Source organism: Peromyscus maniculatus, chromosome 3 (assembly GCF_049852395.1).
Source record: "Peromyscus maniculatus bairdii isolate BWxNUB_F1_BW_parent chromosome 3, HU_Pman_BW_mat_3.1, whole genome shotgun sequence".
In the NCBI taxonomy this organism is placed as follows: Eukaryota; Metazoa; Chordata; class Mammalia; order Rodentia; family Cricetidae; genus Peromyscus; species Peromyscus maniculatus.
The window spans coordinates 74,924,581-74,946,135 of NC_134854.1; the positions used below are offsets into that span (position 1 = coordinate 74,924,581).

General features: G+C 39.7%; 2 protein-coding genes across 3 annotated transcripts in view; one reads left to right on the forward strand and one right to left on the reverse strand.

The window, feature by feature from the left end:
• Nucleotides 1–9,721, reverse strand: part of Skap2 (src kinase associated phosphoprotein 2) — a 161,326-nt gene extending 151,605 nt beyond the window's left edge. The window contains exons 1-3 of one of the 2 annotated variants that reach the window (XM_006982200.4): nt 9,587–9,721; nt 758–863; nt 153–178 (exon numbers count right to left, since the gene is read on the reverse strand). In XM_006982200.4, coding sequence (XP_006982262.3) covers nt 153–178; nt 758–863; nt 9,587–9,653 — 199 coding nt within the window. In that variant the 5' untranslated portion in view covers nt 9,654–9,721. Of the gene's footprint in view, nt 1–152; nt 179–757; nt 864–9,303; nt 9,482–9,586 lie in introns of those variants that run through there. The other variant, XM_076566810.1, reaches the window with a different exon arrangement.
• Nucleotides 9,624–17,614, forward strand: LOC121827975 (uncharacterized). The gene is made up of 2 exons (XM_076566811.1): nt 9,624–10,131; nt 17,491–17,614. The coding sequence occupies exon 1, from the start codon at nt 9,652–9,654 to the stop codon at nt 10,027–10,029; it is 378 nt and encodes a 125-aa protein (XP_076422926.1). The 5' UTR covers nt 9,624–9,651; the 3' UTR covers nt 10,030–10,131; nt 17,491–17,614.
• The last annotated feature ends 3,941 nt before the right edge of the window (nt 17,615–21,555 follow it).

Here is a 21,555-nt window from a genome sequence, read left to right on the forward strand (position 1 = left end):
TCCTCTCAGCAGGGGGAGCTAGCATCCTCATCTTGAAGGTCCACACATAGTATGGACATTAAATTTTTGATTCCAACTATAAAATTTCAGAATGTTAGATTACCCTAGTGAAAATCTCCACCAAAGAAAGTCATTTCAGATTTGAAATTTACCTTTGTCTTGAAATTCCTGAAGATAGCTGCAAAATAAAGAAAATAAAACATTTAAATGTGGTTGAAAAACAAAGCAAGGTCTAATTAGTGGTAATAATTCAAATTCAAATCCAAAATCTATATTATAAATATACATCTAGATAAAAAAACTATTTCTATCCTGAAATGGCAATTCCAAGAGGCTTAGGAATTCATAATACATGCATTTTTAAAGATTTAGGTATGAAATAGAGATAATTTTAAAAAAGATCTAATTGTAGAACATATATCTTTAATATCTATTATATATTACATTTGTTTATTTAATGCAGTAACAATTTAAAAGATTTTCTTTTTCAAGGTCTGATGGGTAGTAAAATCCTCAAATATGTCCTCAGATGCTCAAAATAAACACAGCATTTTGCTAAGACACTTAGAAAAAAATATATAACTATAAACAAAAAGAATATTACATCTGTGTTTAAAACTATTACAGTGGAGATATATTCTGTCCTTAAAAAATACTTAACATTAATAAATCAGCACATAAAATTTAACTCCATAATAAACATTAATTAGAGTTATTTCTGAGTAAGAAATTAGTAATAAAAAGGCAAGTGACTTACATAGACTTTACATCTTTTATCTTCTTAATGAGAGAGTCTCTCTTTTCCTTTGCTTTCTTGGATAAATTTTCCCCTTTCAGTGTGTCTGCTACAAATGTTTCAACATCTAAACCATGAAATATAAAAACAGGATACGAATTATAGAAAAGAGCCATTTTTTTGTGAAGACAAATATGTCAATGATTATTTCTACACTTAAGTGTTAATATCTGTGCAGTCTGTGGTAGTTATTTATATCCAAAGCATAACAGTTGAAGTATGTTCCAAAAACTAAGTTGAACAAATCTGCTTACCACTTAGCTAATAAAATCTGTCTATTCTACTGATGCTTAGCACAGCAAATGCTATTTGGATGTTTGGCATCATTAAACTAGGAAGAAGCACACAAGTTTTAATAAACTACGGTGCCCCATAAAACAAAGTCTCTCCTATAAGACAAGTGGAAAGCTTGTATACATGTGCTGCGATTGTTTTATAGTTATTTTTAAGTTGCTATAAGAACAACTCATTTGCCGTATTTTCTAAAAATGAGCTGACATCTTTGAGAAGAGTTTGCTTTTCCCAGTATAGTCCACTTTCAGGAACACATACTATCTAATGCTTAAAGGAAAAAAGAAATCCCTTCCTTTCTAGACAAGACTCCCACATCAGACCCTCCTCCTTGCTACCTGCCCCCCATGTGCAGGCTCCCTGACAGTCAAAAGACAACCAGTCATGTGGTTCCGTGAGCCCTTGCTTCCCACCCTGCTTCTAGCCACTGGAACACGATTTAAATAAAGAAGTGAAAAATTAGTTCTTCTATTATTTAAAAACATAGTGTCTCAGAAGTAGATTTCTATGGCATCCTATAACATTTCTCATAGTCTCTTCTAAAATTTTAAAACTCAAAATATTTTGTTGGCTAATTCTCTCTCCTATAAAATTTCAAAAAGTCCTTGTTGTTTGATTCCTAAGACGTCCATTCCTATTTGTTCATGAAATTCTGGATAGCTTACACATATTTTATTTTCAGAATTTCATGGCTCACTTTAAAATATCATAGAGAATTATATTAAAGTTTTAAACCTGTCTACAAATCACCCACACTTTGTACTAGAAAGATGTGTTTTACTTTCTTTTTATCTAACTACTTTGTCTCTTAATTTACATTGGTAAAAAAATTCAAAATATAATATTACACATAAGTAATGAAAAGTGCAATACTCTCAACTGAATTTGTGATGAACCATTTAAAACCTAATACATAGAATAGAATGCAATCAATTTTAAATTCTTGATTACAAAAGGTATTTTTGCTCCAATTAGGAATATAGATTAAGCTGCTACAGATTCATAATAAGTGCATTTTTTTTTTTGGCTAAACCAATCATTACAAGGGGGAAAAATAAAATTAAAACACGAAACAATCTCTTAAATAACTTCTAGTTTGAAGCCCAGTAACAACATATATGTTAAAAGTAAGTATCAAAATGAAATGAAAGCAAAATGTCCTGGCTCCTCTTTCCTTCTGTGGCCCCTAAATTAAGGAGAAAAGAGGCATCGTCAGAGGTCAGTGTACGTGGGACAAGGTCTCAAGTAGGTTCAAAACAGTCAAACTTGAAGCAGCAGTTTCTGCCCCCAGGAGAAAGCCTCCTTTGGACAAGCATACGTTGGCTGGAAGAGAAGACACTGGCTTCCCTAGTATCCACGGAGTAACTGTTTTCAAAAGGTAGACCAAGGAGTAGCAGGCTACTGCTGCTAGCTCTCCCAAGCTCACCCCACACTTGCAAGACTCAGGGGCACGTAGACTGGTGAACAGTCTGCTTAATGTTATTTTCACTCAATGTTTGCCTTTAATTCCCTCTTCCATGCGTATTTAATTGCCTATTTTACATTTTCATTATGCAATCCCAGTTTAAACAAACAGGATCTATTTTCTATCTCCGGAAGCAATAACAGAAGGAATTACTGCCCAAGTTATTTCTTTCAAGGGTCTTTTCAGTTTTCTAAAAACACAGAAAACACCAAAAAGGCTGCATGCTCTATGTGCTGTTTGCTAAAATCCTCCCAATATATTCGAAGAATCCATGCCTCTATTTTGAGAAAACATTTGTTGAAAGAGTATAGGGGAAAATCCATATTTCTCAAAAGGAGGACTGAGTGTGAAAAACATATATCCTCTTAGAATAGTCTTTTTAATATATTTATTCCCAAGCTTTTTCCTAGAAAAAGGCTTAAGAGCAATTAGAAGGATTTTCCAAACACTGGCTTTTTTGATAATTCTCCAAAGAGATGCAGAGAAGAAATTGCTTTGCTGCTGGTGGTGTTGAACAAGAACTTTAGCTGGGAAAGGCTGCAATAATCTGGTTTGTTGGATACCCACAGATTTGGTTAGTGTTTAAGCTTTTGAAGTCTAGGGTGCTTCTTAAAATACACACCGCGTCAGATCTAATGGATGGAATACGCTAGCCTGTCCTGGCAGCGACAGCAGCCGGGCTGGGCTGCGCAGCTTGCCGCCGCCGACTTGGCTCCCCGGCGCCTTTGCCAGCGTCGGAGCAGGGACCAGGTTGTCCTGGGGTGCCCCAGCCTTGCCCCCAGAAACCACTCCAAACCCAGCCAGCCTTAAACCTCGGGGTTCTTATCCATGTAGCTGGGAGCGGAGAGCTGAGCGCAGAGTGCTAAGCTTGGGGCCGCCACGCCAGACAAATGGGGCTGGATCTGTGGCTTTGTACCTCAAAGCCAGAGTAATATTTCAAAAGCCAGCAATAAAACTCCTGGGTAAATCAAGCGCTCCTCTGGCTGGTTGGAAAGGAGATTTGAAGCTTTTTATTGTGCTCTAAATAGCCCTGCAAATGGTAAAGTAGCCAGCCGCGGTGAGCTGGCAAGCCGCTGTGGCCCCTTTTACCTTCCTTCAGGGGTCGTGTCCTTCTGTTCATATGCAGATTTCGCTGACTCCTTTCTGCCTGTAATTCGGGGAAACGTGGTAATTTGACTACAAGAAAAGGTCAGCCTGTGCAGACTGGCCACTGGGCCCAGAGACTGAGACTCCCTTTTTCTCTGAGGGTGAGGTTTTATTTTACCCACCGGCGTCAGCCACGGAAAAGCAGGATGGGGGAAGCTACTGGCTACTGCTTAATCAAGCCTGGGGAAAAGGATGCCACCAACGCAACAGATCCTATGTTCCCTGTCTCTTCTTACTCTCCCGCAGCCTCCAGGGCTGCAGGGCAGCACAGCCTGCATCTCACAGCAGAATCACCCCCACTTGCATGGGCCTCCAACCGCAAGTTAGCAACGGGAAAAGGTTATCCTAGAGAAAGTCAACTTGGTGGTAATGCTTGCTCCTGTTACACCTTAACTTTGTCAAGAGTAAGTAAGCCTTCCAGTGGGAACAGCTGTAAAGATCTGGGGCAAGGCAGCTGAAAAATCAGATTTACAACTGCTTTGTACATAAACGTTAAGGTCTAAAAACAAAATTAAAAGATGACGTGTTCTGGCTCAACAATCCTTAAGCCGTTAACTCAGAGGCCACTCAGCAGATATCTGACCCCTAGAGGCAAGCACTTAACACCCCACCCACTGAATGGTACTTCCATTCTTTTCCTTTTCTTTGTACGTATGAACCCCTAGAAAAATTGCCACCCTGTCTTCCTTCCTCTAGAGTGAGGGAGTATCACACACACACACACACACACACACACACACACACACACACACACACACACACACTATGCTTTCTACCAACTTCCATGGAGATCAAATAGGATAAAGGTACAAGAACAAATTTCTTCCAACGATAAACTCCTCCAAGAGGCAGTGAGGACTCAGCACCTGCTCTCACCCCCCACCCGCAACAGAACAGCCTAGAATAAGACCTGCAGCCTGGAGGTGGAGAACAGGCCACTAAGGTTAGTAACCTCTTCTGTCCAGCTATACACACATCCTCTGGGATGGCCTGAATCTGCCGATGGGAAAAAGCAAGAACTGGGATGAATCCACCGCCATTTGCTAAGTCCCAGATCAATGAAATAACTGTAAAAACCAAGCCTGGCACCCCAAATGGCTTTACTACTTAATTCCATATGTTTTCCTACCCGATGGTGTGAACCAGATTTTACTTTGTGTCCCTTGGGCTGTTTGTCACCCAACTTAATGTGTTAACATAAAGCCTACACTTTCGGCTATCATCAGAACAGAAGCACACTTTCTCTTCTGTTAAACCAGGAAATGAACTGTTATGAAGAAATGAAGAAAACATAAAAAATCAATTAAACTGGGCACAGGCAGATCAATGGAACCAAATACCCAAAGTTGGAAAAATGGCTAATTGAAAAGGTATTGATTGTTCTGGTCAATGGCTTCCCCTGGATTACCTTGCACTTTCCCATGTTACAGCTGAACTGTGGGCTTCTTAAACATGGAAAGAGACATGAAGAAAGAATGCAGATCACCGAGTGCAACGGCTGAAGCGTATCTGAGTTTCATAATCCAATCAGCTACGAAATTTTCAAAACTGGCTTTACAAGCTAAATGGTTTATTTTGATAAAAAGCTGAGCTGTTGAAAGATAAGCCTGGCCATCTTTCAACCACTTTAGATTTATCTAATCAAAATCTTTTCACCACACATTTTCAAAGAAGTCACAGTGAGTAACACATTAGTCTGAGATTTACACTATACCCGCCCACTGTTGGGTAGCATCTATTGTAATGTGTTCAGAATGTGATTGAAAAAGAAATGTAAACTCAGTGGAATGAAAAAGACAGACTTGGCTTTAATTGAAAAAGACAAACTAAATGAATAATGGGTATATAAAACCTAGCCTATGCCACTTTTATCACCCATGTACGACACTTAATGTTCAATTTATGAGACACAACTGAACTGTGTTTCAAACCACCAGAGGCTTCCCTTCCTCTGACATCCTTACCTTCTTCTTTCTACAAGTACCTCAAGGCGGATACCAGCAGAGACAAACATACTTGGAATGCTTACAGCCTGCTCATTTTTTTAGTACATTTAGATGTTTGAAAGAAACTAATGTGGATTAAGATTAGATTGACTATTTAAATGTGCATAACATCAAGAGACTTACTTAGTAATCCAAGGCAAAAATGCTTTCAATGGAAAGCCATGCCAAAATAGGCCCCAGCAAGAAAAGAGACGGCATTTTACTCTTAAGATAAATAGATAAATAAATTTCCTAATGCTACATATTTCTTTACAGATACTATTTGACCCAGACAAAATCTCTATAAACTTCTGGTCCCTTGATTTGCAAAGTCATATTCCTATTTGTAGAAGAAACTTATCTTAAAGACACCATAGGACGATTTGACTTTCTGATCAAATGTTCTCCTAGCAACTTTATACTCATAGGTTGCCGCTGCCAAAATGGGGCAGACTCATTCTTGCTCTGTGGGCTAATCCAGGTACTAAGAAGTAGGTGCCTATTGGTGACTCAGTAGGTGGCACTCTTCCCTTTGCATACTCAGCCAACGCTCCAGAAGGAACGCTAGATACACCATAAATCTCATATGGAAAATAAAACCAAAAGGCTGACCAAATTATAAATAGGAATTGAAAAGGTGAGGAGCAAACCATACTGTACTTGACATTGAAAACATCCTACCTTGGTTTCGAATGAATTGCATTCTTAATCAAATGCCCCTAAAGGGATTATTGATTACACTGTGTGAAGGTTTAAAAAAAAAAAAAAAAAAATTGTTCTGGAAATCCCCAATAGGGGGGAAAGGCAATATTTCTAATCAAAACTGCCATCTGAACAAAATCTCAAGGTCACTTTGCTGAAACCATATAGTCACTGTGTTATGGTTTGTTCGATTTGATTTCAATTTTTCAGCGCGCTGATAGCTATTTTCTTCTAATACTGGTTTTATTTTCTAATTTATTAAGAAGAAGGTAACGCACTCTTCTAGCTTTCCTGTTGAAATTGTTGTCATGATATGCACAGAGAAGGAGCCCAGATATCTGATTGCAAACTACTGACACACCCATATCTAAAGGGCAATCACACAAACGAGAGCAGCGGGCAGCACCCCAGAGATGCTCACCTTCTCGCCTGCCACAGGAGAACTCACATAAATCAAGACCATGCTTGCTATTAGTCCCAGTCAAAATATTTGGGTATGGGGTAAGATTAAATAGCCAAGACTTAGGGCTATCCTTTGGTTCTAATTATCCAAGATAAACCTGTTCTTCCATTGTTAGGGAAGGGGTCAAAGGTTGATTCAACAAAATGTTATATAAACTATTCTAAAAAGAATAATTTAACATTTCTTATTTTCAAAAAATATAAGCCTTCATTTTTTGGTATATTGATGCTATAGAAACTATAACTGTTCAAACTATGCTGTCATTTTTTTCAAGGATATTACTAACTGTGAGTTAAGAATAGTAACTTTAGTTTTGCATTTCCATACAGTCTTTTTAAAGAGGAAAGGAATGAGGAGGGGGCAAATATTGAAATGGTAGTCTAAAGCTACTATCAAAAAGCAAAACAATGACAGAGAGAAACCGTGATTACAAAAAACACATGTGAGCCCCTGTCTCTCCATCAAGCAAACACTTAACGTGTGACATATGATGACTTAGCTCATGAGTAGATGAAACATAAAATTAAATGTCATGTTTCTTTCTTCTGATAGCAGAGGATTTTAAATTCTTGTAAAGGTTGGTTCCCTATCTAACTCACACTGTGCCATGAATTTTAAGAGCCTTAACTACTTACAAGTACCAGGATCAGTGCCTCTTCTTATATTTAAAAAGGAACGCACTAAGTAAGGGAACAATGTTTCTAAAATCCAAATAAATTAAAACACTTCACTCTAATTTTACAATTCTATATTTAATCATGTACTATCACCCAAAACATTTGAGTGATGGAATCATCACGTGCATCCCAATAAGATTTCAAGGGTGAAATAGCTATTGAGAACATCTAGTCTAAAGATGTTAAACATAAAATCTTAACAACCATCTTTGAATACTTAAAAGTTGTTTTAAGCTATGAAGAAGGCTAATTCACTTAATTCCTTTACTATATACCATATCCATGAGTTTAAATGTCTTCTAAAAATAAAATGTAATGAAAACTTGTAATCTGCAAATATTTACTGTTTTAATCCCTCGTGTATTTTAGAAAAAGCTGATTTCAAAAACTGTGCTAGTACAACCTCTGACTTAAAAGATGGCAGACATATACAGAAAGTTAGCATTAGGAGATAAATGTGTAATTCTGAGCTTTGATTTACATGATACAAGAGAGAGTCACAGAAAATACTTGTAATCTATGAGGGTCAGAGAATGATGGGTCTCATAGCCCATATCATACATATTATGTCAGAAGTATAGCTGTGGATCCACATGATAACTTGCCTACTAAGGGAGCTTTAAAACCAAACAGAGATTTTTTTTTTTAATTAAAACATATGGACCTAGAATAACCTGAAAACAGTGGCATTTCTGGAATAAAACATTTCTTTGATCTAGTTATTAAGATACTTTTCTAGACATGCAATTCCAGCATTGGACACCCCCCTCCCAAAAAAAGTTAACTATAGTGAAACAAAACTGATTCTCTTATAAGTGCTCATATAATGAAATAAATGCTTCCTTCTATCATCATTTACAGGTCTTTCATCATTTCTCTTAGTGACACTCATTAATGACAAGAAGCATTTCTCAGAGTGACATAGTTTGTCATCACCCTGCATCATGTTCATACAAACACAAGTCTGCATCCATACACATATTTGCATTTTTTGATCTATTCATGATGCACACAATCCAACAGTTTAACAAGGTATTATGATGCTTGTTTTCACACTATTGCAACAGTAAATTATTGTTCCAACTGTTACATTTTCGATGACCTTGTTTTTTAGCAATTAAAATACACAACTTACAACATAAGTAAGCATCTAGGAGAAACTTTCTAATTCAATTATCCATAATCAGCACTGAAAGAAATATTTTAAAGACAACCAAACTAATTCTGACATCTACAAGACAAAATACATGATGGTATCCAAGACCACCAGGATGGGCAAGTCTTGTGCTACTCTAAAAAGACGTGTTTTCTACTTTGTGCAGAACCATAGAGCTTCCCTTGATCCGTAAGTGGAAATACACACCTCTGTGCGTTACTGACCTAACAGCAGATTCGTAACAGTACTGAGGAACCACATTTCAACTTCTCAGAGTTCCTATAAATGGGAACGTAAAACCGTAAGGGGGAAGATGAGGGTGCAATGATGAACTTCTTTCATCACATGACACAGGAAGTAGGACTTTTAACACATCCTTCCCTTTTGCCCTTTAATAGTTACTGAGGCTGAAGACAGTGGCCATTTGAAAACCAGGCACCCTTCAAAAATGTAAACATGTTTGACCTGACTGTTCAAGAAAATGGGGGGGCGGGGGGTTGGAAACATCACCTTGCCACTTCCTACCTCCCAACACCTGCGGCCCTACAGTCTCTTTGCTAACTAACAGCTGCACCCCTACTGGCCTGACCACCCAGGAACTCGTGCTTGGACATCTATCTACCTTCGCACGTCTCACACATGCATCCATCAACATTTGCTGGCCAGCTTCCGCCCTCCCATTCAGGTCTTTAGGAAACTCTCAACTCTCCGTCTCTCCTGGGAGGATCAGCACATTTCAGCATACACGCCCACTCCCTTCTCGTCCCGACACCCCGGCCCCTGATCCCCTCACTCGGCCCGCCCCCCACGGCCAGCAGAAGGTGAAGGCTGAGCGCTTCTGTCCCTGCCGGCTCGCCGTCCCGCGCCCCCGCCCCCAGTGTCACCGCCCCCTTCCCGCTCTTTACCTGCCAACAGGTTCCTAATTTCCTCAGGGATCGGACCGTGAGAGGAGGTGCTGCTGGGGTTGGGCATGGTTGTGGCTGGGACCTGGACTCGCGCTCGCTGTCCGGGTGAGCACCGCGGGGCTGCGAGCCGGGGCACAGCTACGAGGCCGAGGACTCACAACAAGGAAGTCACTGGCTCTCCAGCCAGCAGTCGCTGGACGCCTGGCCCTGCCCCGGCCGGGAGAACGGGGCGGGACCATGGGCGAGGGGGCGGGGAGAACGGCCTTGGAGCCCGACTGCGCTTGCGTAGCCCATGCTTTCTCAATGTCCAAAGAAAGCGCCTCCGGGCAGGCCACGCCCACATCACCTCCGGGCAGGCCACGCCCACACAGGGTGGGGAGCTGGAGGCGGGGCCACAGAGGGAAGGGAGCGGATTGGAGCCGTGTCACCTGACCGGGCCTTGACGCGCGTCCGCGCCATTTTTGGTACTGGTACCGCAGCCACACCTCACTCTTTCTGCAGGATTCCGGAAAATAACGTCCCCGCAGTGCCTTCACGCTTCCCTGGTAAGGGGCCATCTGATTAGTTATCGTTCCCACCAAGGTTTAAACCCCTCGTCTGGTAACCCACCAGGAAGTTTCCACGCACACCCCGCCACTAGCATGGCCTTCTTTGTCTGAATGAAGGTAACCAAGTCCCCTTTTCCGCCAGTCCTTCCTGAGCGTCCCACTTCTAAAACGGCGGAGCGTTCTGATTGGCCCTGACATTACTCTTCTACCTATTCTTGGAGAGAATGATTTCCCTTGCTCTGAGGGAAGAAGTTCTAGACATTATCCTTTTGGGGCAGACACCAAAAAGCTAAGTTGATACTACTAGTAATCCATCGGAACCGCTGTCCACCTATAAGTATTTTTTTATTGCTAGTAGTGATTAGAAGAATTTATAAAATCTATTATTTTTCATTTAGTCAGCAAAGACTAAGCCTTCTGTCCTTAAATCATACAGGTTTACTCTAAAACCCCAAAAAGACAAGTTCTGGCTCCATTAGAGTCTTTAAAGTGTGTGTGTGTGTGTGTGTGTGTGTGTGTGTGTGTGTTTAAAATGATAACATTCAAGTGCCATTAACCTTTACAATTACTTACAACCTATTGTATAGACATATTTGTCATCAAAGAAAATGAAACTACCAGAGTCACTCTAGAATACAGAAGAGGCTGCTAATAGGAGTCTTCAGATAGAATCTGACAAGGCAAAACGTTGGGAGTGTCCACTTCGGTCAATATAGGCTTGCAACAGTGCCACTGAAATGCCCCAAGTGGCACCTCCCATCTTTCCTTTGGCACATCGTTTTCAAAATGACACGTGAATATCACCTTAACTGCTCTTGTTTCTCTTGGTAGAGACAGTGGCTATCATTTATTTTTCCTAGGTACTAATGTTGTACTCTGAACATTGTGTCAAAGCTACAATCAAAATGTAAATTGCTTATTCTTGTACCCTCCAGCTTCTTCTTTAAATTTTGTTTTGTTTTGTTTTCAAGACAGGATCTCACTATGTAGTTCTAGCTGTCCTAGGAACTCACTAGGTAGACCAGGCAGGCTGGCCTTGAACTCCTAGAGATCTGCCTGCTTCTACCTCATGAGTGCTGGGATAGCACAGCATGTGCTGTGCCCAGCTTTTTTTTTCCCCCTCCAGCTTTCTTTAGACCAATGTTCGTTATACTTCAATCTGCCTTAGAATCACAGAAAGAAACAACTAAAGTGTGGATTCTTAAGTTCTACCCCAGAGATTCTGATTAAATGGAAAACAGTCTCCAATAAATAAATATAAGGTGTGCTGAGATTCGATTTTAAGAACCATTTTACTACTATTTCCTAATTCCTACAGAGGAAAATTCTTAGTAAATGTCATCCCCAGCTGGAATCCTAAGCCTAACATAGAATAATAGCTCTATTAATATTTCATCAAAAAATGTCAGTGTTGGGGGATAGCTGAGAGCATGTGTTTAGCATGCACAATTCCCAGCACCAAATGAATAAATATCTGTATTTTTTCAGATACCACTCATAAAAATTAATACTCAAATGTGCTATGACATTTATGTAATTCTCAAAGAGGCAGTACTAAACACTAATTTTAAAAGGAAAAATTAGGATATTTAGGTGTCCATGTCTTACAAAACAGCAAAGACAAAAACATTGAAGTAAAACATACAAAATAATAACAAAACAGACACCTTCAAAGTGTCTATTTAACCAAAATGGAATGCAAAATTCCTACCCAGATGAGCAATGTGATAAATTATTTTTAAAAAGTACTGACAATTAAAATTCTTTTTTGTGAAGTTAAAAGTGAGTTTCGATCTTCCGACTTGAAAGAAGTAAGAGCTGTTATTAAACTACAAAATCATCCACTTTCCTAAATAAGAAACTATCCTGCGGACAGTTTATGTTAGGAAAAATTATCCCCTCTTTACTCTCCACATGTAATTCCCTGTCCTGTCACTGTTTTTATTAAGAGCCTCTGGACGTCCCTGCCCTTTGTTGCCTTCAGATAAGACTGACCACATTTTTTTAGTTTTCTGTCTTATTTATTTGTACTCAGCTCATTCCACAAAGGAATTGAGGCAGTTTGCTCTGTTTCAAGTAGACAGCTCTCTAGAGTAGATCAAATGGACAGTGTCTGCACTGCTCATTATGACAAGTCATTCTTGTTAGCAAGAGACAAGAAACTGTTAAAATTACCCTAAAATGTATAGCATCTAGTAGTCCAAATCAAAAAGGCAATAACAGAAAATGGACTTTCTGTATGAAACACACTTCTCCTATTTAGAAAACCATTTTCAGACACAGGTTTTGTCTGTGTCTATGATGGATGCACTTAGGCGATGCTTTGTGTATGCCGTTATTTTTAGTGTTTCTTGCTAAAGTTACTGCATTGGTTGTAAGATGGAAAGAGAAATAAAGAGAAGGTGAAAGAAATGGATTCTTATTTATCTTGTCTTCAAATGTTTTCATAACAACAACTAGAAAAGAAATCAAATAATACTTTTCATACTTTAGTTGTATTAGGATAATAATAATAATAATAAATGTAACTTTAAATCTCAACCCAAAAGAGGTTGAGGCCCCTATCCCATTCCACAGAAAAACCCTAGCCTCTTACAAACTCTCTTGATTTGTTTTCTCAGAAGTAGATACTCCAGTTCAAAGAAAATAGTATACATCCCTAGAACTAAAACTAACCCCCTTCTCTATGACTTTCAAAATAAATCTGGAGTGCTGACACCTGCCTACAGTCCTTTATCTCAAAGAATTTAGATGTGCCCGCAAGGGAAGCTGACAACGGCCAAGACACCATTTTCTTTGTCTCTCATCTTTATTTTTGTTTAGCTTTCATGTAGAAGAAAGATTATCCTGAGACATAGAGGCTGTTATTTATTTCTGCATAATAAAAGTTAGCAACTTTGTTACACAGCTATGATGGCCAGGAATCCACAAGCAGATTGACATGATCCTGCCTCAGCATCTCTCATGAGGCTCAGTGGCAGTCATTCACAGATTTGACCGTAGCTGAGAGGATCTGACTGCCAGCTGGCACCTTTGGTTCCTCGTTGGCCACTGGAAAAAGGCCTTAGTTCTTGACAGCATGGCTTTCTCTTTGGGGGCGATGAATGCCCTTTTGATATAGCCACTGGCTTTTCCAGAGCAAGAACCAAGAGCTGGAGCAACCAAGACAGACTTGTGCTCATGTAAGCTGAGACTCTTAGACAAAAGAAGTAACTGAGCTGGTGTTTAGTTCTAAGTTTAACCCATGAAAAACTCTTAAACCTGTCTTTCAAGTCACCTAGTAATGGCTTCTGAAGGGTGTTTAGAAACGAAGATTTGTTTTGTTTCCTAGATTATCTTTGTTTCCATTTGAAGTTTCTAAATATAATGTGAGTTTATCATTGTGTAGCAATAAACAAGAAAAAATTATATTCCCATTGGAATTCATATGAATTTATTGCCCTTAAAAGATGTGACATTGAACTCGAGAACCAGAAAGTTCTGGTAGAAGTAGCTCATGACTGAGCTTTTATGTTATGCTTTCTTTCTCTTGGGTTGTCTGTGCCGGATCAAAGTCACAGCCAGTGCTTGCTAGGTACATGTTCTATCACTGCAGTCCCAGCCCACACCATAATTATTACTCTTTTCAGTATAGTTTATTACAACAGCAAGACAACAAACACATCCATTCAATTTGCTGCCCCTCTCATTTGCATATATATGTACCCAGATCCTCTTCTGTCTAGAATAATCATTTTAATATAAGGAGAATAAACAGTTTTACATTGATTGGATTTGAGTTCCAAGACATTCTATGTCTTTAGGATTCTGTCAGTTAGGAATAAGATGAGAGAGCCCTCTCCCCAGTTCTTGACCTGCCAGGGTTGGCTCTTACCCAGTCGTAACCCTCCTCTCTCTTTCCAGACTCTCAGCCCTCACACACCTCACCAACTATTAACACAAAGCCTCATGCATGCTGAACACTAAAGCTGAGCCATTCTGCTAGCCTAGCTGTGAGGTCAGTTTGGATGACAATCTACTTCTGGCCTTTTATCCTGCTTCTAACTGGCTCTGAGACCAAATCCTAATTAAGCCTACTTTCAGTAAAGGAACATGTTTAGTCTTGATTACATCTAGTCTTCCTGGAAGATGACTGTCTCATTCCCTGTTATGATTTGAATATGAAATAGATCCCCACAGATTCCGGTGTTTGAACATTTGGTCCTTCAACCTGTGGTGCTGTTTTGTAAAGTGTGGAGCCTTTTGGACATGGGATCTAACTGGCAGATACAGGACCATAGCGGAGGAGCTAGAAGGGGATAACCCTGCCTGAATCCTTACCCAGGCTCTCCACTTCCCAACCAACACAATGGAACCAGCTGCCCATGTGTGTCAATCAGCTACAGCCGCCACACTCCCCCACGGTGATAAACTGTAACCCTCTCGAACTGGTCCAAAATAAATCAGTTTAAGTTGCTTTTAAAAACATTTTATCAGTGGATAAGCAAAGTAACCAGTTCACTCCAGTCTTACACACTGGGGTTCTCTTCTCCCTGGAACTCAGAGCTGTGTTGTTTTCTGTCACTCATTAGTCTTAGTCCCCTGCAGCTCACTAAGGACATGCAGAGGAAATACTTCCTCATTATGATCTAAACTTTAATGAGCAGTCCTCTCCACACAGACTGCTTGCTCCTGCTCTGGCTCATGAGGTTAGTTTGAACCACGAGCAAGTATATAAAACACAGAAAACATTTTTTCCCTCCCTTTTAATTCTTTTCATCCAAATCTCTGCTTTTACCTTGAGAGGCATGATGGGTGACCTTGAAAATTATATTTTATTCAGATTCATCGCAGAGTTAGGAAGTTATCCTTCAATAAAGGATTCAAGGCTGCTTGTGTAACTTAAATTTCCCCCAGCCCTCCTATCCTCAAGGTAGCCTTGATCATCACTCCCTGAAATTCTACCCGTTGAGACTAAGGGTTAAGATGAGAAACCCTGGTCTGTGAAGCCATGTCTTATGATACTTGCAATGTGTGTGCTGCAAGCCAGGCATGGTAGCCCCCAGCCTATTATCCCACCTACTTAAAGAGACCAGGACAGAAGAATGGCAAATGCATGGCCTATGTTGGCTACAAAGTTTAACACCAAACTGGACACTTAGTAACACTGTCTAGCATGGGCTACAAAGTTTTGCACCAGCTCTGGCTGCCTAAAATAAGAAGCAAAAAAAGAAGGTTGGGGATATAACTCAGTGATAGAGAGATTGCCCAGTAAATGTGAGGTCCTAGGTTCAGTCCCCAATATCACCAAATTTTTTTAAAAAAGGAACTTTGGACAAAAGATAACTGAGACACTATTTTGTAGTTTAAATATATGATTCTTCCAAAGAATGGCTCCAAGCCTCCCAGTGAAGCCAGCAAGGTGTCTGTGGGCATTTTATTTTTGTTTCTTTATTGTGATAAGTAAAAAACATGAATTTAGGTCAAGCAAGATTTTCTAGTACATTTCCAGAGATCTCTTCATAGCTAAGTCAGCAGAGATTCTGCAATATGAAGTGAGTGAAACAGGTCTGGAGTTTCTTGCCCTACGTCAATAGAAAACGTGAGCCATGACCAGGGCCTTCCTGTTATTGCAGTGTCCTTATTCTTACCAGGCATTTTTTAAATACCAAGCTGTCTACAGCAACAGTAATTTAGTGGGTTTGTGTTAATATATTCATGAAGGGTCTTGATGGATTTGATAACCATAAGCAGCTGTTAACATTAAATTGCCATTTAATTTTTTTCAGTGACTTTCAAAGTTGTCAATATTAAACAGTAGGGCCTTACAAATTACTGCTCTAAGGCCAATAAGAATAAACTCAAATATTATTTAAAAGTCTCAACTAAGTTCTCTGTTTCACTACAGAGAAAACAGAAACACATGGAGGCATGTTTAGCTCAGCCTTTAGGCACCCCGTTATGTATTTGCCCGTAATTTGCATCAGATGTTACTACACGCAGAAACTCTTTCATATTTTCCTCTCACACCCCTCTAACTTTGTTTATTTTTAGGATAAGGTCTCATATAATCCAGGCCTATCTTGGATTTGCCAATACTGGTATTTTAGGCATGCACCACCATACCTGGCCATATCCATTTAATTTTTTAACTCCACCCTGCTCCCCTGTATCCCTTCCATCACATCTTTGCCATCCCCTTTCAGAATACAAGTTTCATTGCCATCAACGTGCTTGCAAGGCACTCTTCCTTTAGTAACTTGAATCTCCGTTCTTCCCCTCTATCTTCTCCCTGTTGGGTGGCTGCTTCAATGTTCCAGCTGTCTGGGTTTCAGTAACAGAGTCAGTACTGGTGACACCTAGCCAGCATCCACAACATGAGGACTGTGCCAGGCACATCAGTGTTATCAAGAAGGAAATCTGGAGCTGCGCAGTTCTCGCTGGCATGCTTCACTGGCCTTGGTCCATTTGTGCAGCAGTCTAAAGGCCACAGTGTGTACTGAAAACCAAGGACCTTCCTGTGTGAGTTCTCTGCCTCGGCCCTAGCTCCAGGCTCCCTCACTCAGATGGCATCAACAAGAACAGGAACTCCCAAGCCTGATTTCTCTTCTGGCAGCTCATTTTACATATACGAGCATTTAATTTTACCTTTTAAACAGATATCTTAATTTTTGCAGAGAGATTAAAAAAAAACTAGTCTTATATTTTTAGGCAGTGTTGGTAAATGCATTATTTTTAACTTTTAACTGGCTGGAATACAAAAGGGGACTTTCTGCGTCATTCACAAATAACATGCATTCTCTCACTGTCCTTGACTGCTACACATTAGATAAAGATAGTCCTCATTTTTATAATAAACTATAAACTAATGAACTATAACTGTGTGCTCACTGGGGAAAATAACTCATAGACATATGGAACATTTTCAAGGAAATTTTTTATTTCAAAAAGTAGAAAAGCATGCAACTTTTCATGAAAGAATAAATCTTAGCTAATATTTGAAATAATTCCCTGTAGCAGATAACAGAAAATGTCTTCTGCCGTTTTGGAGTATGTATGTGTGAAGGTGCGTGCGTGCGTGCGCTTGTTTTTTTTAGTAATTGTTTTTTCATGATTTAGTTTCAGTCACAGAAAGTTTCAGTCATTTGGGTATGTCAGTCTAAAACTTGACACGTCACAATGAAGGTGTAGCTCGGTGAGAGTGCTTGCCTAACATTTAGGAGGCCCTGGGTTCAAGCCCCAGTACCCTCCCTCCATTAAAAACAAACAAACAGAATCGCAAATAGAAGGCAGGCATGAAATAACTAACATCTTTATATCATTTCGTAACTTTAAGAAGAAAGAACTAATGTAAAATACACGAACTTTTACACACAGTTTATAGGTAAGAGTCTTCAAATTCTCACATCTTTGGCTTGTGGTGGAAGGCAGTGTCAGTGTTACTCAAGGTGGAGGCTGTAGCCGGGGATGGATCCACAGACTGATACCATTCCATGGGAAGGTGAGTGTGAAAGCAAGTGTATTTAGAAATATTGACAGTCATTTGATGCTGCCTTGGTATCTGATACTGTGTTTTATAAATGTAGCAGTCAGGATAGTTTAGCTGTTTAACCAAAAAGAAAAGAAAATGTCCATCAAAGGCAACCTGAGAAACACTAGTATAATCTAAAGTCAATAGATAATTATAAAAATTTCAAGTTTTACCCTTTTTTTCTACTAAATTGTCTTTGTGGTCTCCAGGGGTCACTGGGGATTGAACCCAGGGCCTCATGCATGCTAGACAAGCTATATATCCATAGCCCTCTTTTTAGCTTTTATTTTGAGACAGTCACATTAAGTTGCCCCAGCTGGCCTTGAACTCACTCTGTAGCCCAGGCAAGTCTTGAACTTGTGATCCTCCTGCCTCAGCCTCCTGGTGGCTCAGATTACAGGCCAGTGCCGAAATGAAAGTGCAGACAAGAGCTAGGAAGATTATTCTGGTGGACCACTAAGGAAACAGAGGCAAGCAGAGGCTAAGTGCTATGGCTTAGTACGGAATGCTTCCCTAGCATGCTTGACTCCCAGGACCAGGAGCCTGGGGGAAGGTCAGAGCCAGACATGGGACAACAGAGACCCAGAAACTTGAAGATGCTATAAGGATGGCTTTGAGATAGGAGGGAGGAACCCCAAACCAAGGACTCCAGATGGTCCTGGAAGCTAGAACTGGCAAAGGAAAGAACTTTCCCCTGGAACTTTTAGACAGAATGCAGTCACTGATGCTCAGCTTTGGCCTAGCTCAACAATGAAAGTCACTGTAGATTTTTGTTTCCAGAAAAGAAATCTGTATGTTTGTTTGTTTTTTAAAGCTACTAGGCTCCTGGTAATTGGGTTTTTTTTGGGGGGGGAGGTGTTTTTTCAAGACAGGGTTTCTTAGTGTAGATCTACCTGTCTCTGTCTCACAGGGGCTGGGATTAAAGCCATGCACCACCACAGCCTGGCTTGTGGCAGTTTGTTATAGCAGCAATAGAAAACTAATATACACATTTGCAAAAGTCTATACGCTGAACAGTATATCTAAATCATTGATAAACCAGCATATATAATCACAATACTGACTAAATGACACTTTAGCCCAGGCCTATAATCCCGGCCACTCAGGAGGCTGAGCCAAGAGATCAAAACTATAAGGCCAGGCTCTGTTACTAGGGAAACCCTTCCTCGAAAAGTAAAGAGAGTGGGAACTGGGGATGCAGCTCAGTGGTAGAGTGCTTGCCTAGCATGTGCAAAGGGCCAGACTTCAATAGCCCTATAATTAGCGAGGAGCTAGCTAGTGGTGTGTGTGGTGTGTGTGTGTGTACGCGTGCACACACACACCATCGTAGCTAATAAGACTATAGACAATATACTAATGCTTTTGACTCTTGTTTACTTACTCATGTGTGTAAATCATTGAAAAATTTCAAGCATTAAACTAATACTTCATCACCACCATCAATAAACTTTTGGCTTCACTAATGAATATTATTTGACAACATCAAAATTATTAAGACACTGTATCACCCTAATCTTGATTAATTTCCCTGATAATTTCTAAAATTCTAAAGCAATTGCCAAAGTAGCTCCATTTTTTTTCTTATTTGTACTTAGAATAAAATTTTCTAGATGAAATTCAGAAATATCCCAAGCCAAAAAAGAAAAAAAAAGGTAAACTGAATTGTGCAATGCCCGTTTGGGAGGCCTCTAAGAAGTATGCTGTGGTACTGTGAAATGCTTACTAGCAACCCAAGCTTCGTCTGTGAAAAGGCTCAGCTGTTTGTGGAGCTCATCATCCATCTCTGCCAAAGACCTTTGGATTTTCATTGCATGTTCTTTTCCATGGTTGACTTTCAGTAGTAAGAACCTCTGAATACAGCACGGTCTCTCACTCGTGCCCCTAAAAGAAGGCACTAGAGTCGGTTGTGCATCAGGTAAATGAAAGCTGTTAGGTTAATCCCAGTGACCCCTGTGCCTCATCACACATGTATAGGCCCCTGCATTATTTCTATCCTGGAAGCTCCATCTGTAGAGACTCACCACTGGAAGTTTTCTGTACTACATTTTTCCATTGTTTTGTGAACTTAGTGCCTTTATGTAATCGCTTTAAGCAACAGTAAACCAAGAAATCATCACAAAATTCAGATGAAGCAGCCGTTCTCACTGCCTGGGTTAAATTGTTATTTGAAAACATGTAATTGAAAGTTTGCTCCTAAAATACATCTGATGAGCTTGAGTGAGAAGCATAACCTTTTTCCCCCTTTACTTTCAAGTCTTTTCTTATGTGGGATAAATAAATTCAATTTCTTTTTGCTGAAGCCCATAATCATGCAACAGTCAATATGCAGAGCTTGGGATGTAAGCGGTACAACGATTGCCTGGCATTCAAGGCCCCAGGGCAATCCCTAATATGGCACACATAAATAAATAAATAGATAGATAAATAAATTGCAATATGAAGCATTTAATGTTTCTCTACAATGTCCTCCTCTTTTATTAAAATAGTATTATTAACTTCCAGCGCAATAGATTCTATCTAACTAAACGCTAACTTCTAACATAAGAAATCTTGGTCAACTCTTTATATAAACACAAGTTGTTTCAACAAAGGCTGTTAGGAATGACTTTTTTTAGTGTAACTATTCAACAATGCCATCATTAAGTTTTAAGTTTTATATATATATATATATATATATATATATATATATATATATGGTTTCAAAACTACAAATACAGAAGACAAAATTCTGAAAAATATGCTAATGTCTAAGTGTGCACACACAAACCCTGATTATAAGGATTTTTACTTTACAAAAGTACTATGGCGTGTTTTGATACGTTGAGGTCTTCTATGAGGAAACTGACATGGAGGAGAATGAACTTGGCTTCAACCTGATTAATTATGGAGCCTGTAGCCTCGTTCATGCGGTCAGCTGTAAAAGTACCAAAAAGAGAATCACTCAGGCAAGTACTGAGGCGTACTGACTGAAGAGGGAGAGGAGATTAGTAGCAGGACCCTTCAGGAAAAATAAGGTAGTTTAGGAACAAATAGAATAATCCCATAAAGAAGACAAGAGACAGGCTAGTCGACCTTGCAGATTCCCTGAAACACAATTACTAGATCCAAAGCACACATAGAAAAGTTGCCCTGGGGTGGGCGAGACACAGGTTTGGAACACAGAAAAGGAAGCCAAATGAGGATAGACAGGATGGGTCTGGAAATTTGATACTAGAAAGTAGAAGGGCTTGCCATTGGAAGTTCTGAGTTTTGCTAAGAAGACTGAGATCATCTACTGAATATGTAGAGAGTGAATAAAAATTTGCTTGCTTTAATGTTTAATAAAATTAGCTAGCTGGTAGCAGTAATACTTTCTGCCCCCACTAGCTTTTGTCTAGTGCTCAATGTCATCAAGTAGGCAAGTGTGCTGTTTTGATATCATGCACAGCAAAACGGCTTTTCACACGCTCTTGGGAACACATCAGGCACTGATTTGCATCAGCTATAATTTACATATTGATCTTTTCATTAAAGAATGACAGAAACTTCAACTGGGATAGGAATTTAGGCCTCACTTTGCATTTTTACTGCAATATTTCCTTAATTTTATTTTTATGTATTAGTGTATGTGATATGTTGTGAATTCAGGTGTGTGTGTGTGTGTGTGTGTGTGTGTGTGTGTGTGTGTGTGTGTACAAGCATGAGACACTTGTAGATGTCAGAGACAACTTTTAGGTTCTCTCCTCTTGCCATAAGTTCTGGGATTGAATGCAGGTTGTCAGGGTTGCATGACAAGCACTCTCCTGATGAGACATCTTGCCTGCCTTACTATTTATGTCCATTTTTATTTTGCTGTGTGTGTGTTGTGTGTGTGTGTGTGTGTGTGTGTGTGTGTGTGTGTGTGCGCGCGCGCGCGCGCGCTCATGTAAGAA

Bases quoted from the DNA above. Each gene is read 5' to 3' on its own strand.
- LOC121827975 (XM_076566811.1), top strand. From the start codon at position 9,652: ATGGTTGTGGCTGGGACCTGGACTCGCGCTCGCTGTCCGGGTGAGCAC.